The sequence below is a fragment of the Antechinus flavipes genome, chromosome 3 (assembly GCF_016432865.1).
Source record: "Antechinus flavipes isolate AdamAnt ecotype Samford, QLD, Australia chromosome 3, AdamAnt_v2, whole genome shotgun sequence".
NCBI lineage: Eukaryota > Metazoa > Chordata > Mammalia > Dasyuromorphia > Dasyuridae > Antechinus > Antechinus flavipes.
Window position 1 is genome coordinate 326,598,819 of NC_067400.1, and position 19,055 is coordinate 326,617,873.

General features: G+C 34.8%; 1 protein-coding gene across 4 annotated transcripts in view; it reads left to right on the plus strand.

Moving 5' to 3' along the window:
* Positions 1 to 19,055, plus strand: part of EPHB1 (EPH receptor B1) — a 718,019-nt gene that overhangs the window by 583,044 nt on the left and 115,920 nt on the right. For 3 of the 4 annotated variants that reach the window (XM_051985594.1, XM_051985593.1, XM_051985592.1), the window contains exons 6-7: positions 7,813 to 7,937; positions 17,738 to 17,900. In XM_051985594.1, the coding sequence (XP_051841554.1) occupies positions 7,813 to 7,937; positions 17,738 to 17,900 (288 nt within the window). Of the gene's footprint in view, positions 1 to 7,812; positions 7,995 to 17,737; positions 17,901 to 19,055 lie in introns of all 4 variants that reach the window. The other variant, XM_051985595.1, reaches the window with a different exon arrangement.

Here is a 19,055-nt window from a genome sequence, read left to right on the forward strand (position 1 = left end):
ATAACCTGTAGAATTCTAAGTTTTCTTCAAGTCTCAGTTCAGATGCCTACTTCTATATGAAATCTTTTCTCCTTCCCACAAAGTATTCATCCTCTCTTCATCCTCAAATCATTTTATATTTTCTTACCCCTAAGTATATTCTTATCATACCCTCAATATGTTTGAGGTCAAAGATGATTTTCCTTGTTTGTCTTATATCACTACTGCCTAGAACATAAAAAGTGCCTAATATTTTTAATTGAATTATTAAATTGAAAATGACAGACTTTAGAGAAATATGGTATTTAATTTTCAGTTGTAACTGGTTTGAAAATAGAAAATTGTTTGGGGAAGCTATTTCTCTTCAAAAGAGAAAAGATTTTCTTCTATTTGGAAGAAAAAAGAAATTACAGAGTTTTATTTTTCTCCAGAGACTTTTTTCCTTTTTTCATTGGCAGAAAGAAGACCAAAGGAGGGCATATAAGAATGGGATGAAAAACAGAGAGAGCATATCTTTATTTTTCTACCAGAGATTTCTTCTTTGTGTAGCAAAGAGAGTAATGGGTTCTGCACATGTAAAAAGGCCCATATATGGTGAGGGGCCTGCCTTTGTGTAGAGCTCTAATGGACAACTCTAGCCATTTTTTTCCTTACATCCTTCCCTTTCTTCTAGGGATGTTTTCATTCCTGATATGAGGGGAAACAGGAAGTCAGGGCTGAGGCCATTGCAATACCCTCAGACAGAGGAGTATTGGGCTAGAAGTGTATCTATTTACCCCTTTAAATATTAATCTAAGTGATTTGATTGAGATCCATATAACTGCTAATTGTTTTTGTCATTTCTGGGAGTAGAAGACCCTAACAATTATATCTGAGGCTTGACTACTTTCTTACTTAATACCATTTCTACAATGAATACACATAGCAAATAGAAAAGAAACCCATTTATCATATCATAGCAAAATAGTAATCAGAAAAAGTATATATAGCTGAATATTTATCAGACAATGAAAAATGAAGGACCTTTCTCACTAGGAGTCAGATAATTCAGATCAACTGGATCTCACCCAAGGAAAAATTACCCAAAATATCTATTGTAGTAAACTGAAAATAGAGACATGATGGACACTGCCAGCTCTCCTGATGTCTTTACAGAGACCTCTTCTGTTTTCCTTCTTAAAGATGAAAATTAGGATTTCCTGAAGTGATTTCACAATGAAAGACTTGAACTTGCTGAATCCCAAAGGTAACTGGCCCTGAAGGTTTCAAAAAAAGAAAAAATCCTAAAGGCTAGATCTCTCTCTCAGCTCTCACTAACCCTATTCCTCCTTCTTGCAGTTGAGGGCCTTCATCTCCACCAACAGAGAGAGTCAAATACCAGTGGGCTTTTGAATAAGGATTACATTTATACTAACCAAAAAAGTATTGACTGGAAAAATTGATAATGGAAGTTCTAAGAAATTTCTCTGTAAACAAGATAGTTCATCATAATCCACAAGACTCTTTCTAAGAAATATGTAGCCAGCATATGTGAGAAACTAGGACTTTTGATGACAATTTGACCTAAAGACATGAAAAAATAGGCAAGCTAAGAAATAAGTCTAATTCCAAGATAAGCATACCCAGAAAGTTAGAAAGAAGTATTGTAATTCAATTTGTTGGTAAAAGTAGGGTTACATTATGCTGTGATTGATAGTAGTCAATGCAGTGTAAGAAAGGTACCAAATTGTACCTTGTGTTTTGTATTTTTTAAAAACTTGCTTTTTATTGTTCAACAAAACATTATAAATTATTGGTTAAATTTAGCTGCATTAATAATACTTTTAACAAAATTTAAGGGAAGAAACATGTAATAAAATTCTCTCTCAAATAAATAAGGCATTTGTCAATACTATGTAACAATGTATTCTAATTTATGCTCATTTCTTTGAATGATGAAAAAGACTGCAGAAAGCAAATTTGTGATCTTAAATTTATAAAGTGACAGCAGTAAATGTCACATAAATATATTCCACAGAGATTTTGAAGGAATAATATAGAATGGGGAAGCAATGACCTTCATCACAGCTAACGCAGCAAGACTAAACTGAACAACCTTCTGTGTTAGAATGCTTACTGAAGACTCATCAATTACCTGACTTTTCTAAAAGAAAGACAACATACATTTATTATTTCTATAGTCTTTTCATTTCAAGATTCCATATGAAAAATATTTGAAATGAGAAATAAATAATATTATTTCTAAACATAGATTTCTGAATCATTTACAGATTTTGAAATTATTACATCTCTTCTCTCAAGTGCTTTTGTTTATGCCATCTTTTCTTCATTTGCGTTCTCAACTTCATTATTGCTAACTGTATTATTGTGGAAGTTGTTCTAGTGTAACAATGCTTTCTTGAGAGATAATTTTCCTTTGAAGTACAATGAAATGCTAAACCTTAAGAAACCAAAGAGAATTTTTTGTTTTGTTTTGTTTTTGTTTTTCTGGAAATTTCTCTCTATTCTGCTATATTTTAGTATATACAAATTCCCTCCTTTGTGATTTTGATTTTGTCTTATCTAAAACAAACATAAATGTATGCATATGTGAATGTGTATATGTGTGTGTTCTTGCTAATGTGTGCATATGTACGCATACACACATGTGCACACACATATCTACAAGTATACCTGTACATACATAAATGTATAACATACATACACAGAGAATCATAGATATCTATTTGTATATGTGTAAAGTATGTATATGAATGCATAGATATGTACATGCATATGTATACATAGATACATGTAAACATATGTGTTCAGAGATGTGTGTAGATATATCGATGTGTGTGTGTTTCCCTGCCAGGCTAATCTTTTTCAAAGATTTTATCACTAGATTATATCCCCACTAAATCCTACTATCTAAATGATTCTATCATGCTTATCTCTCTACTCCTTGGCTAAATTTCTTGAAAAATCAGTCTATATTCGGGGCCTCCACTTACCTCTCACTGTCTTCTAAACCTTGTGCAATTTAACTTCTAAACTCATTGTTCAAGGTACTTTCTCCTATGTTACAAATGATTTATTAATAACAATGTCCAATATTTCTCTTCTCAAACCTCCCCTTTTTTGACCTTTCTATAGAATTTTGCAGATAATCCCTCTGATTTAGTTTTTGAGACATCCCTCTCTTCTGCTTCTCTCCATAATTCCTGTGACTATTCCTTCTCAGTATCTGCATCTGGATCTATCTCAAGCCCATTGTTAAATGGAGAAGTTTCCCAAAGGTTTATATATGTTAATTTCTCTTTTCTCTCTCTCACCTCTCACTTGATGATCTCATTAGCTCCTGATAATCTAGTTATCTTTATGCTGAGGGCTCCTAGGGCCATATATCCAACTCTAGCATCTCTCTAGGATCACATTATGAACAGCCTTTTAGATATCTTGAACTTGATGTTTCTTAGACATATTAAAGTCAGTCTGTCCAAAGATAAACCTACTGTCTTCTTTTTCTTCACTTTGACAAAAATCCTCTCTTTTCCCCAACTTTTCTTTAATTTTGAGAGTATCACCATCTTTCAAGTCACTAATGTTCAAAACTTGGAGTCAGTCTTTGCTCCTTGTAGGAGGCCACAGATAGTGGGGGAACTCTGGGTGAGGTATAAGACCCTTCAGCCCAGATGGAACCTGCTAACAATGTCTGGTCGGGCTTCCCATCTCCCCAAGGGCTCTTGGCTTTCCTGAGAAGTCTGGGGGTGGTGACAATCTGTGTTGTAATTGAAGCAGAGTGAGACCAGGTGGCAAAGAATGATACCAGGGGACAAACTGCATACAATAGCAAGTTGGTTATGTGGTTCCATGTGTGCAATATATACTTAGCGCATGTGCAGTGTTGCTTTGATTATATAAGAGTATGAAGGTATATAAGAGAGAAAGAACTTGGAACAAATGGATTCTGTATTTCCACCATCCTTGGGAGTCTCACCTCATCACTCCTCCACTAAGACAGTGTATTTTAACCACCCCAGCATGGGAGTTCTAGAACACAAAGTACATTTTATCACCCCAATTTGGGGGCTCTAGAAAGCAGGACACAACAGCTCCTCAATCTCACTCCACAGAGCCAATCAATTGCAAAATCTTGTTTCTAATCTTTATAATATCTCTGGTATTGGTTTCTCTCTGCTCACACAACCACAATCTTGGTGACCTTTAACCTTATCATTTTTAATGGAAACTCTTCGAGTGATATCCTTAATTCATCCTCAAGTCTCTACCCATTCTAATCTATCCTCCATATAACTATCAAAGAGAATCTTCCCAAAGTTCAATTCTGAATGTTACTTCTTCCAACTTACCAAATTACAAGTGGTTTCCTTTTATTTTCAAGACCAAATAAAAACTGCTTTGTTTGGCAATTAAAGTGATTAAAAAAAAAAAAAAACTGTCCTTTTTTCAATTTTTCTATTCTTCTTAAACACCACCCCCTTTCCCCAAGTCTATAGTTTAACTATTATGGTTTCCTTATTGTGATTCACACATGAAGTTACACTTCCTGGAGTATACTGGTGAATATTTAACAATCTACTTGCCAAGTTTGTGTTTGTATGTCTCTCTAGCAAGCAGATATCTCTGTGTATATATAAATACACAAACACACACACACACACACACACACACACACACATACACACATATATAAATACATACATACAACAGACTTTTAGGTTTAATCTGCTTTATTAACATTTTCACCAGCCCTTTTTAAAATGTAGATAACCAAAAAATAATAAATCAAGCCCTGATTTTTAACACTTTCCAATTTCCAAGATATAAAGGCTTACATTTAATTTTTAAATTTACATACATTTATAATTTATTGTTTTTAACATTTAAATTTTTTTTGCGTTTTTAATTCTCTCCTTCCTTTCCCTCCCTCATCCATTGAGAAGGCAAGCAAAGTGATATCAATTATACATGTGAAATCATAAAAGCCATATTAGCTCTTATACTGAAATTTTAACAATGGACTCTCAAAAGCCAGTATGATCTTCCTTTCACACAGTTTCAACCACTTTATCTTTAGACTAGTTATTCCCCCAGTAGCTGGAATATTCTTCTTTCTTTTGCCTCTTTCAGTTCCCTTCTGTGTTTAAGGCTCAACTCAAGCATCATCAATTGTAAATCTTTCCCAGTTCTTCAATTGATAATATCTTGTCCTCAGGGCCATTTCGTTTCTATGTAACATGGATGTAATTTATGTGAATGTATATAAATACATATACAATACATATATATGTTTGTATGTCATGAATATATAGTATTATAGATTGTGTATATTATATGTATTGTATCCATATAAACATATTTATACAATGTAACTTATGTGAGCATATCGGCTCATAGAAACTATAAGGAAGGAAGGAGAATGGGGAGGGATTGGAAGACAGACTAACAGAGAGACAGAGAAACATACAGAGAGACAGAGACACACAGAGAGTGCCCCAGATTAATTTAGAATGTAAGCTCAATTACAGGGCTTTTTTGTTGTTCTTTTTATCCCAGATTTTTCTTAGCACAGTGGTTGACACATTGTAAGTACTTTTTGAAAATACTTGTTGATTATACCTCACCTCCATTCAAAATTTTTTTTTAGTTTTAGTGTCCTATTTTCTATATTTCCATATCTATATCTCTTTTCTGTACTTTCAGAACAACATACAGAATGATTCTGCTCTTACCTAACTAACTTGATTTCCCCCTACTGTCTTGCAGCCTCCCTTTGCTCTAATCTGGCCACTTTTCTGTATCCTATGAACATCTCTTATTCAGTGAAGTCTCAGTGCTTTCAACCATGCTTAGTCTACCACAAGGGCATTTCTTCATCCTCCCCTGAAATTCCACCCACTGACATCTGATCACTTTTCAAAATTCATCTGAAGTTCCATCTTCTCTGTGAAATCTCTGACCTTAATCTCCCTCTCATCTTAGCTCCTAAAATATTTGGGACTCTGGGATCATAGAAATTGTAAATATTGGAGATATAAGAGATTTTAGATTATCTAATTCAAACCCCTTGTTCTACAGTTGAAGACACAGAGACCCACCCAGTAAGAGGCAAAATAATGTGTCCAATATCATACATTTCACAAAATGCACCTATACTTACTATATATTGTTTGGAATTGTTTGCTGGTTAAAGGTTTATATAAATTTTATATTAAAAATCAATGTGACCAAATTAAATTTGTTTTGCCATCATTTACATCTAAATAATGAAACTTTAATGTATAAAATGCTGTAATAATTTTTAATTAGTTTTGAGTCATCATCAAGATTCTTTTTTATTTTAATTTTTCATTTTTTTAAAAATAAATTCACTCTGTTATCCTGGTGCTTTTTTCTTACATTAAAAAAAAAAAAAAAAACTCTCTACATCTCAATCACCCACTGTTCCTCTTTAAATTACAAACTTCATGAGGACAGGGATTTAGTCTTATTTAAACATTATAAATTTCCCCATATCCTCACAGTATTCTGCACAATCAGTAAACCCCAGTGGTTCCTCATTATAATCATGATCAAATATTATCTTCTATTCATCATTTAAAGCCTTCAAAATTGGGCCCCTTCCTACATTCCAGACCTTTCATGTATTCTACAGTTCTATTCCTGGCTTCCCTGGCTTTCTTCCAGAGACAGCTCAAATCCCTCCTTTTGCAGGGAGGTTTTCCCCAACTCTCTGCCCAAAGCCTATGCTCACCACAATGTCAGTGCCCTCATTCTGTATTAATTATATGTATATGTGTGTGTGTGTGTATACATATATATATGTGTATATATATATATACATAATTTCATACTGTTTGTCACATCGTAACTAATTTATATATACATAGTTACTTACATAGTTCTCCTAGTAAAATGGGGGCAAGGGCAATTGCTTCCTCTTTCCAGTATTCCTAAGCAAAGTTCCTGGAACATAGTGCTTAGTAAATGCTTTTTGACTGACAGCACTGAATTGGTGAATATTTGTTAAAATGAATTGGACACATCTGTTGACCTAAGTCTGGCAATGCAGTTGATCCTCCTCCTGTCAATGCAGTCTGTCCTCATCCTTCCCTTTATTCTTAAATTCTCCTCTTTCCATTCTTTCCCCTCTACCTATTTCCACTTAACAGTTGGCCAGGGAGATTATGAAGTACTGATACTTGATACTGATAAATGAATTGTAATGAGACAGCATGAAGGCATTTTTCCTATAATCTTTTTTCTCTTCTTATCCAGTAACTGGTATAAGCAAACGATTTTAATACATATATGTTAACTGAGAAGGGATTAAGGAACATTGAGAAATGCATGATCCATAAACAAGTTATCTGGAGAAAACCAACAAGTGTTTAGAAACAAATTGAGATCAGATACCTATGCCACATAGGGAGGAAAGTCTCCCTATGTCTCCAAGCAATGCTCAGATTAGTAGCAACATTAGCTGATGAAGCAGTCACATAGGTGATTCAGTGGATAAAGTGCTGGAACTGGAGTCAAGAAGACCTGAGTTCAGATGTGGCTTCAGACACTAGTTGTGTTATCCTGAGTGAGAAACAATCCTATTTGCCTTAATCCACCTTAGAAGAATCATTCCAGTATCTTTGCCAAGCATATAAGATCATGAATAGTTAGACATAACTAAGTAACAACAGTAGGAGTAGTAGCTGTACACAACTAAACAGAAGGGAGATTGTTGTTTTTGTTTCTTGACTTCAAGCATCTGAGTTTAATCTGTCATTACAAAAATACTTATTTCTACCCCTATCTTGTCCTTTCCTCTCTTCACAGCTCCCTCCACAGTTCCCATTATGCACCAGGTAAGTGCCACCATGAGGAGCATCACCCTGTCATGGCCACAGCCGGAACAGCCCAATGGCATTATCCTGGACTATGAGATCCGTTATTATGAGAAGGTGAGCCGGATCTGCACTCCTGACATTAGCAGCACTGTGGGCTCAAGACCAGCCACCGTAAGCCTGAATATAATCAGGAGGGAAAAGGGGAGGGATTGGAGGAGAGTTCCTGAAGGAGGGAAAAGGCAGAGTGACCTAAGGCTCTCTAGAATTATTTCTTGATGCAGAACTATTTCCATATTGGCAAAAATGAAGTATCCATATGTATATATGAACATTTATATAATATATATGCTTATACATGATCTCTGCACCAGATAATCACTTAAAGCACATGTAATATAGGGCAGCGAGGTGGCAAGTGTATAGAACACCAGCCTTGAAGTCAGGAGGACCTGAGTTCAAATTTGACTTCAGCTACTTAACACTTCCTATCTGTATGATCCTGAACAAGTCACTTAATCCCAATTGCCTCAGCACAAAAACAAACATTTATGTTACAGTGTTTATTATATATTTGCATAATAAACACTAACAAATATATATTAACATGTATGTATGCATTATACATTCATGTATTTTGTACAACACACACACATATAAAATGAAGGGATATAAGTGCTTTCATGCTTTCTTTATAGGCATAGTAAAATCTTTATTAGACCACTGATTGCTCTGGTGTCCTTTATTTGTAGTTAATTCACTGGGACAGTAGGAAAAGGAATTCAAATACCATTCACTGATCATCATTTGAGAGTTTTCATCTCAAATCATGTGCTAAAGTGGAAACACGTTCACTACTGTCTAGTTAAATCACTAGTTTTGATGCTACAAAACAATTTTATTGAGAATATAGCTACATCTGTTGCTTGCTTGATAAAGGAGATCATGGCATCAAAAAAGTCAAATGTGCAATATTGCTTGCAAACTTTTTCTTTTTGGTAGCTAGAACTGCCCTACTCCTACAGGAGTGCCAACTCTGAACATACTCCATGGGGTAGATTTTATTACACTTTCTATACTAATGGCAAATTATTTGAAAAAACAAAACAAAGAAAAAACACATATGAGAATGATATTACTTAGGAATTATATGACTGCAGGCAAGTCATTCCATTTACTATGGGCTTCATTTTCTTTGCCTCTAAAATGAGGACCTTGGATTGTTTCTCTAAGGTTCCTCCCAGCACTGAGATATCCTCTGATACCAATGTGAGGCAGAAAGAAAAAGTACTGCATTAGGAAATGAAGACCTAAGGGTCTAGCCTCCTCCTCTTGGTCCCCCACCATCCCATTCCACAACTAACAAGATGTAGGACATTGGATATGTCACTTACTTCTCTAGATGATATTTTCCTCATCTATAGAGTGGAGGTAATTTTGTTACTATGTTGCCCCATAATTATGAGAGGTAAGGGGTGGTTTTACCATGCAATCATTTAAAATCCTAACTCTACAATCTCTTAAATCTATATCTTTATGAGAAATTTATGAAAAGATTTTATGTGATAGTGAGAATTTAGCTATGTCTAGACAGTATGAGCAGTGTACAAGGTTAAGTGATTATCTGCTGTTACCTACAGTACTTTGCAAACTTTAAAGTCCTATATAAATGCTAACTCTTTTTATTATTTTTAAACCACAAACTTCACAAAGGCCAAAAGAGACTTTATATGATTGAAATTTTCCATTTTACCCATCACAGGACTCTGAACCCAGCAGGTTCCTAATAAATGATTGCTGAATTTTTAAAAATCTGCTGAACTGAGGCTAGAAGCACAATTGATCCAAATCATCCAGGGGATTTGGAGAAGCTAGAATGGAGCTGAATTTGCAATTCTTAAGGGTTGCACACGTGATACAACACTATTGGGATGGGGAGGATGTCCCTAAAAAGGGGGAAAATCTTTTTTTTTTTGGTATATACTAGAGATTTCTTTATTTGACAGCCTAGCAGGCAAAAAGCCTTCTGAGTTTACTAGAATGGAATTTAGACTAATACTACCTCAGTTATCTGCACAGTTCAAATTTACCAGCAATTTACAAGGGATAATTTCAGCATTACCTAATTAACAAATACATAAACAAAACCTTCCTCCTCTTTTCCATCTTCCCCCTGCATTCTCCTACCAAATACAAACAAGCAAAAAAAAAAAAAAATCCTCCCCTCTCCCCAGTCCTATAATGAGCTATTTGGTTCTTTGACCTAAGGATTTATTCATTTTACCACCAAAATTAACTCACAATATCAAAGAAGCAACAATAACTTTAGAAGGATCCACTCCAATCCCCTCATTTTATATATTCAATGAGGAATTGAAACTAAGAAAAGTTAAATGATTTGTCCAGGCTTACACATCTAGTATGTGATATAGGATTTGAATTTCCCTTTTCCTGAAATCATTTAACATTATTGACCTCTTCCCTTTATCTATTAAGATGAATTGGTTTATCAGACCAAATTTTGATAGGTGGAGGATGGAAAAAAAAAACAACAAGATGGTGCCAATTCTGAGAGTATGGGGAAGAAGGGTATCTGTGGAAGGGAAGGAAGAAAGCAGAATAGCAAGCATAAGATCATGAAAGAAGGCAAACCTTGCTTATTGCATTGGAGAAACAGTGGTATTGTAGGAAAAGATATTGGAGTAAGAAAACTTGGGTTTGTATCCCACCTACTTATTATTTGTGTGACCTTAGTCAAATGACTTCCTCTCTATTGGCCTCATTTTTTTCATCTGTAAAATGGAAAGGTTAAAGAAAATGCTCTTTGAATTCCCTTTCAAGCTTGAATTCCCATAATTTTTGCCCAGATCAGCCCATTTACTTCCTCTGTGCACCATAATCAAGGATGATAAGTTTTTAAACAAATGATGAAACTTAACACTTGTTATCATCTTCTCACTCTCATACTATCCCACCATCCTGATAGAAGTTAAAACTTCCTTTAGGTGCAAGCTGCAATCGCTATTAATTCCTGCTACTGAAAGAAGGCTTATTTTCTCTGTTAATGCAACTTCTCCTTCTTGTCTATAATTTATACTAATTACCAACATGGGTATGCAACAGCTCACTGCCTGAGGCAGTTTCTACACCTCAGTGAAGCACATTATTTCTCTAAACTCCAGAGAATAGAGGAGTTTTCTTCAGAGGCAGGGGGATTTCTGTGCCAAGGCACCAGCCTGCTCAGCAGTATTTTGGCAAATGATCCTGCAAGTTATGCCTCTGTATGTCGCTATGAAACTTTTTGATTGCATTTCGAAATAAAAATCTTTGGCTACTAAAACCATGAAACTGCTCTGAACCATCTCCAGTGTGGTAAAAGGAAAGTATTATATGGTGAAAATTCTTCAGAAAGATATGAAGGGCTATCTATATAAAAGGATATGGTGATATTAATATTGGCATTGTTAATATTATTTTGTTATTAAAAACAACAATAATAATACCAAAAACAACAATAATAATATTTTGCTCTTTCAAGAGACCCAAAATTTTTGTTGTAGCCATTCCCTTAGTCTTTCACATCTAATTAGACAAGCTTTATTACTGACAAAGAATGTACTTATATGGTGTCCCACTCTCTAATAATGAGCCCTCCTGAGCCAAGTATAACCAATCTTCTGAGCACAAAAGTCCGTCACTGGCCCATATTGGAATTCTTTGCTGAAGTGGAGCAATCAGTCTGCTGGTATAATAGACAAGAAGCCAAGTTCATCTGCCTATAATTGTTCAGTTGATCTTCATTTTCATCATTATTCTCAATTCTCCCAGTCAACTCAATGAATAAAATCACTGAGCCTGAAATGAGGAAAACCTGAGTTTGAATCCTACCTCAAATCCTTACTAAACTATGATCTTGGGCAAGTCTTCATCTGTAAATGAGAATGATATCTTCTACCTCCCCGGATTTTTGTGAGAATGAAACGAGATAATACTTGCAAAGCGCATAGCATATTTCTTGCTACCTAGTAGGTTCTATGTAAATGCTACTATTATTGTTACTATTATTGTAATTATTAATTCAATTCACTCATACTCAATGAACATTTATTAAGTATGAGCCATAAGATTTTTTAAAGAATGAATACTATACTTGGCACCCAGGATACATAAAAACAAAAATAAAAATTCTTGCTGTTCAGGAGATTATATTGTATAGGTTTTAACAATTCTATCAGTTTTATCAATAATATTGTCATTTTTAGTATCTCCATCCCTTAACAGAGAGGAAGTGAGCATTCCTCTCATACGGAGCATCTTGTCATTGCTTCAAATGGATCATCTGAATTATTGCATCCACCCATGTGTTTTGAATTGACCTGTAGTCCTAGCTTTAGATGATTGCCTAAAACACCTGAACTTCAGCTCACTAAAAGCTCATGACTCTAATTTTAAATTCCAAAGACAACCTTGAAGGAATAAATCCTATTTGTTTATGTGACTGCCTATCAATAATATACATTTATACCTTTATATATTACTTTGTAGCTTTATCCTTATAATAGTATCTTAATTTAGGAAAAGTATCAGATTGGAAAGGGTTTGCTGAAGCAAAAGAGAGCTCAGATCTAAAACCTATTTCTAATATTTAATCCAGATGACTTGGAAGGAGGAGGGGGCTATGAGGCCCAATCTGTGATTAGTTGAATGCAAGTTATGTGAATTTACAAATTAGGAAATTGATGCTTAAAAAGTCGAACTTTTGCTTACTCAAAACCCTAAAGGATAATGAATGATATATCTGTGACTTAAAAGCCAGGTTTTTTGATTCTAAGTCAAATGTACTTTCCAAAACCTCACAAAAGTTCCTTATTAATTATCCCTACTTGGACCTTCCTTCTAAAAGAATAGATTTTTTTATTATTTTGAATTTTATATTGTTATGTTCCTATTGCCATTTTTAATCTACTAGGCTTCCTTCTCCCTCTGATGCTCTTTTTCTACTCATGTCTTTGTCACCTCTCAGTTTCAGTTCCCTTGAACAGAATTAATATGCTCCTCACCTCCCTACAAGCTCATTAATAAAGAAGTCAAATGGTACCAAGTTAATGACAGTCCCTGTGGCTTCATCCTGTTCATCTCCTTTCCCATTTTAACACATTTTCATTTATCTTTCCCCTTTGTTTACTCTTGTCACACTTTTCCTTCCTTATGTCAGTGCTCATAGGCAAGCTATAGATGGAGAAGCCACATTTGCTTTTGGCTGCCTCAAAGATTAAGCATTTAGAGGTTTAATATATCTTCATAATAATCTCTACTAGTCTGGGCTGGTTCTGGCTTTGGGAATTTCAACCCTTTAAATTCTAAGTTCATTTTCCCAATGAAACTCTATATCAGTGCATGATAATGTCTTATGCTTGATAGGTTGGATCAAATGATGAGACTCTGGAGCATGGTATGATCCTATGTGTTTGTGAAACTAGCCTTGCCAGATATAGCCTTGCCAATCAATTTGCTTTCATTTCCCAAGTCTAATAAGAGAATGAAGCAATATAGTGTAGATAAAGAAAGCTGGATTCAAATCCAGGAGGACCTTTGTTCAAATCCCACCTTTAACATGATATAATTTTAAATAAAACATTTGCCCTCAGTGCTCTAAGCCTCAGCTTCTTAAACTGTAGTTCACAACCCCATATGGAGTCTTGTAACTGAATTGGGGGGGAGGGGCGTCACAAAATTATAATTTACTCTCAGTAAATGTTTGATTTGTATCTCTATTTTATATACCTATATACCCAGGGAAACATCAAAACTCTAGGGAGGAAAGGAGTCAAGAATGGGAAAAGTTTAAGAAGTTCTTGGAAATTCACTAAGATCTCCTTTGTGAAAAAGGGTTTCTTCATCTGGGAATTCCTATATGAATGAAATCCAACCTATAAATTTGATTGGGTATAAGCATTGGTCTTTATTCTAAATCCAGTACACTTGGAAAAAAGGCAGAGTTAATTAAAATTTGTGAGCTAATGGTTTTTAAGAGTCAGGGAGGCATAATGGATTAAGTAGGCAGACACTGAACTGAGAATATCTAAGTTCATTTCCCACCTCCCACATGCTAGTTATATGACTCTAAACAAGTCACTTAAACTCTCAATGGCCTGCACAATTCTTAGTAGTATAACTTATAAAGAAAAAGCTGATCTTCATTGCAAGGATGGAGTTTCTTCACCTGGAGACATTACTCTACTACTTGTCTCCATTACCAAAAAAGTCTGGTAATCAATGCAAATTCTATTATACCAAATGATATTATAAAAAAGATTTCCAAATCTCAAATAATGCTCTATTCACATAAATATTGGGTTCAACAAGAGACTTTCAAAACAAAAGAACCTGTTATTTAAAGTTTGCTTAAATGGGATTTGATCTATATTTTTAAGGCTACATGTGGTTTTTCTCAATTTCACTATATCTGTTGGATTTGCACAAAGAGAGTTTTGATAGATGCTTGAAAAAAAGACTTTCTGCCAATGAGGATAAAGGGAAAATCATATGCTAATAATTAGAATTAGAAAATGTATCAGAGTCACCATGTCTTACCTATTACATAGTGAATGTAGCCTTTCTGACTTATGGTTATCTAACCTCTGCTTGAATATGCTCAGTGAAGATCCTACTTCTGCCTGGACCAACTTATTTTTACCTTTGCCGCAATTCTGGATTGTCAGAAAGTCCATCTAAGTAAGCCTAAATTAACCTCTTTGCAAATTCTACTATTATTTTAGTGTGAATAACATAAAGAATAAAGCCAATTCCTTCTTCAACAAAACAGTCCTTCAAATATTTGAAGACAATAATTCCTTATTTTTTTTTTCCTTTTTCCACTGAAACACCTTTAATTCATTTAGCTATTCTTCTTAGGACATGATTTTCATGGTCCTTACAATCTTAGAACTTGTATATTCTCTGGTTTACTAATGTATCTCTTTAAATAAAATACCTAGGAATTAAACAATATATTCCAGAATCCCAAATAAAATAGAGAAGGATATTTAAATCACTTGTAATCTAAGAATATAGACTTGTGATATAAGTATAATGTAGACCTCATAATTCCATTAAGCTTAATATTTCAAGATTAAATAGCTATATTATAGTGTTAATTTATGTTAAGTCCACCATCCTAAAATCCTAGGCTTTTCACAAAAGTGTTGGGATCAAGTCAGACTTCCTTGATCCTCTAATTCTGTAAGTAATAAATGTTAGAACCTAAATCCCAGACTTAATGTTTATTCCCTAGTGAATTTTATTTTATTGGCTTTAGCCCAGGGATCCAACCTTACTTATTGAGATCATTTTTGATCTTGATTCTGTAATCTCTAGTATTAGCTTTTCTGCCTGCATTTATCTGTCCTTCTACATATGTATTATCTGCTAAGTTACTCATTAAAATGTTAACCAGAAAAAAGTAAGAGCCCCCCCCCCCCCAAATAAGACCTCCATTGTGATGAACAAACCTTCCTCAAGAAGTTGCTTGGCTAAAATGTCTTAATCAATTAAAAAAATAAAAACTCTTTATTGAAATCTTCCTATGTGCTAGGCACCATGGAAAGGAAAAGGATTGAGGGTACAAAAGAAGGATAAATGATGAAAAATATAAATGATGGCCCCTGTACACTAGAGGCTTCTAATCTACTTAGGAAGAAAAGATATATACATCAAGCAATTAGAGAGCAAGATAGTTTATGCCATGGTAGTAAATTGTGCAGTACAGACAATTAGCTCAAAAAGATAGTGTCTAATAAGGTGCTGATTTTATAGCACAGCTAATAAGCATGAAAGGAGCTAGAGAAGAAGAGCTTGTTTTGAACCAGAATAATAAAAGGAAGATTTGTAGAAGAGGTAAGGACTTGAGCTGGGATCTGAATCATTGATGGATTTGACTGCATGGAAAAAAATATCTATATACTTTTCCAGGGATGGGGAATAATGTCATTAAGCAAAAATAGTAACCAATACAATCAAATAACAATCAACATTTAAGGGTCCACTATGTGCCAGCCTGTGAGAATACAGAGTATAAAGATGAAACAACCCCCAACTTCAAGGACATTGCATTGCATTTCCCCTTTTGGAAGGAAAGTCCAGAGGAGAATTTCTAAGGTATAACAAGTGAAAAAGAGGAAGGGAATCATAAGGAGACATGTAGAGAGTTCATATTAGAGTATAGAGATAAGAGAAATCAGATAATAAAGTGTTATGAATATTAAAGATAAGAATTTGGAGCTAATCTATCAGATAGGGAATTGTTTGTCAAATTTTTATTAGAATAATATAATGAAAGCATTGTGGGGAAAATGTTCTGGTAGTCTCTTCCTCTTCCTCCCCACTTTCAACGGTGTTAAGAATTTCACCATGTGCAAATGTTAATTTAACTTCTGATATACATAATATGAGATCTTTTTCCAACAACGCGTAATCTGATATACTATTGGAGCCACTGAACTATATCTATATTGACATTCTTTCTATAAATGGAACTTAAAGACACATAGGAGGTTTAGGTATGGTAAAGGAAGAACACATGCTCTACTCATAGCAGCAAACAACAAAAAAAAAAAATTGCTGGGCAGGAGTATACCTGCCAAAGAAATAATTGATCCATAAAAATGTCCAAGTGTCCATCTGGATAGGGAGGGAATGTAGGAGTGGTCATATAATTCAAAAAGATAAGTATCTGCTCAAAGGAAAGGGATAGCGTAGTGATCTAAAGGGTTACCAGAAAAACTCAGTATTCAGTCCAAGAATGATACATGTTTAAAATCATGAGGGAGAGATTGGCAAAGTTAGAGAGATAGGATAGGGAATAAAGAAATGGGTACATGCATCAAGTGACAGAATGTTTTCAGTCTTTATGGCAAAGTTTAGAGAGGGGAAAGGGAGGAGGGAAAAAAGAAGGGAGGGATGGAGGAATAAAAAGAGATAGAAAGGGAGGGAGAAGGAGAGGGGAAGAGAAGGGGAAGGGAGGGAGGGAAAGAGAGGGAAGAAGGAGAGGTAGAGGAAGGGAAGGAGAGGGAGATGAGTAAAATGATTAAAAGAAGTATTAAGGATCAAGTTGAAGTTTGTTGAAATTAATTTGTTGTAATATTGACAGCTGGCATTTACATATAGTACTTTAAGGTTTGCAAAGCTCTTTAGATATATTATCTCATTTGATTTAGTGTAGGTAAAAGCATTTTTAAAAAACTAAAATAACCAGATGAGAATTAAATACTCATTACTCATGTAAATGATAGTTTGACATGCTCTTAGTTCTACCCAATAAGAAAAAATAGATATTACATATTATACACACACACACACACACACACACACACACACACACACATGCGTTTGTATCATGGTATAATTGATAATTAGCCAATCTCAAATCAGGACAGAGTTTTGTTTTACATATTGTCTATGTGACCCTGGGCAAGTCTTTAAAAGTGTTGGCTGATCTGAATTGTTCTGGAGAGTTTTCTTATCAGAAAGCTTCTATACTATTGTAATTACAGGTCTACCCCAAAAATATCTTTGGAAAGCAGTAGAGACTCCTCATGGAGACACATTCCAGATATATCTCTTTGAAAGATATCTCTTTGAACAGATCTGATCATCTTTATGAGCGACAAGTCACTGGGAAAGGGCTGACTTCCATTAGTAAAGGGAATTTCCTTACCAGCATTTCCTTACACCATTGAAAAAACAGGTCTCATGCCCATCTCTGCTCTACAATTATCACATCCCAGGGATGATAAAATTGTTATTTTACTCTATGCGTTACAGAGGAAAACAATCTGATGGAAGTGTTGGTGTGTGGATGCATTTCTTGCTTCTCTGTAAGACCAATAAATATTTTTTCCCCTCTCTTTATTATGAAGGAACAGAATGAGTACAACTCTTCAATGGCAAAGAGTCAGACCAACACGGCTCGGATTGACGGGCTTCGACCAGGCATGGTTTATGTGGTTCAAGTGCGAGCTCGAACAGTCGCTGGTTATGGCAAATACAGTGGGAAAATGTGCTTCCAGACACTAACAGATGGTGAGTAGGGTGTTTGGCCAGTGAGAGAAGAGGGTGGGGAGAAAATGCAGAAGCGGACAGAGAGAAATTACACTGGCTGCTAAAATGTCAACCTATAATTGGGTTTAAGTTAAATTTTCTCTTCAGAGTCCATTACCCAATAGGACAACTTGGAGAGGACCTAGTGGTATGCGGGCATATTTGATTAATCACCAGCTGGAATAGGAATCTGTTTTCAATCTTTTAGTTATGTGTCCCCTCCCTTCTACTTCTTCCCTAGAATCTAATTGAATTTGGGTTTGAAGCCTCTTTCCACATGGTGAACATATGGAAATCTGTTTATTTATATATAAAACTGACCTGAACATTCCTGCTATCTAATAAAGCAGAGATCAAATAAGCAACACTTACAGTAGTGACTTTTGAGCAAATGTAAACCTAATCCTAAATCTTCAAATTACTCTTTATTTATGAAATACAAACTATGACTCTAGAGTCAGGAGACTTTGGTTTAAAATCTGACTCTACCTATATGAGATTGGCCAAATCATTTAACATATCTGGGACTCATTTATCTTATATGTAACAATGAGTATGTTAGGTGAAATGATTTCTTAGGTCCTTCTTAGATCTAGAGCTATAATCCTATTATCCATCTCTTCATTATGGTCTACTAATAATAACAACAACAGGAGCAGCTACAGCATGTATATAATATTTTAAGGTTTACAAAATGCTTTGCTAATGATTTCATTTTATCCACACAATAACTTTTTTCAACAGAAAAAAGTTTTCTCTCTGGATGTAGAAGGCAGTTTCCGTCTATTAGATTGACTTGAATCACCACATTGTTAAAAAGAGCCTAGTCCATCACAAAATCTTGTTGTTACTGTCACACAATAACTTTTGAAAGAGGATACAAGTATTATTCCCATTTTATAGTCAGTGGAACTAAGATAGGCAGAGGTTATTTGACTTGTCCAGGGTCACATAGCTAGTAAATATTTAAGGTCAGATTTGAACTCAAATCTTTTTAAAGTCAAGTGTAGTGCTCTCTCAACTATGTATCTTTAGTTGCCTAAACTTAGAACTTTTTAAAAGTATTCCCGAGTTCTCAGGAAGAAACAAGCTCCCTAATGATCTATGAGGTGTGACACCGAGTTCAAATCCAACCTC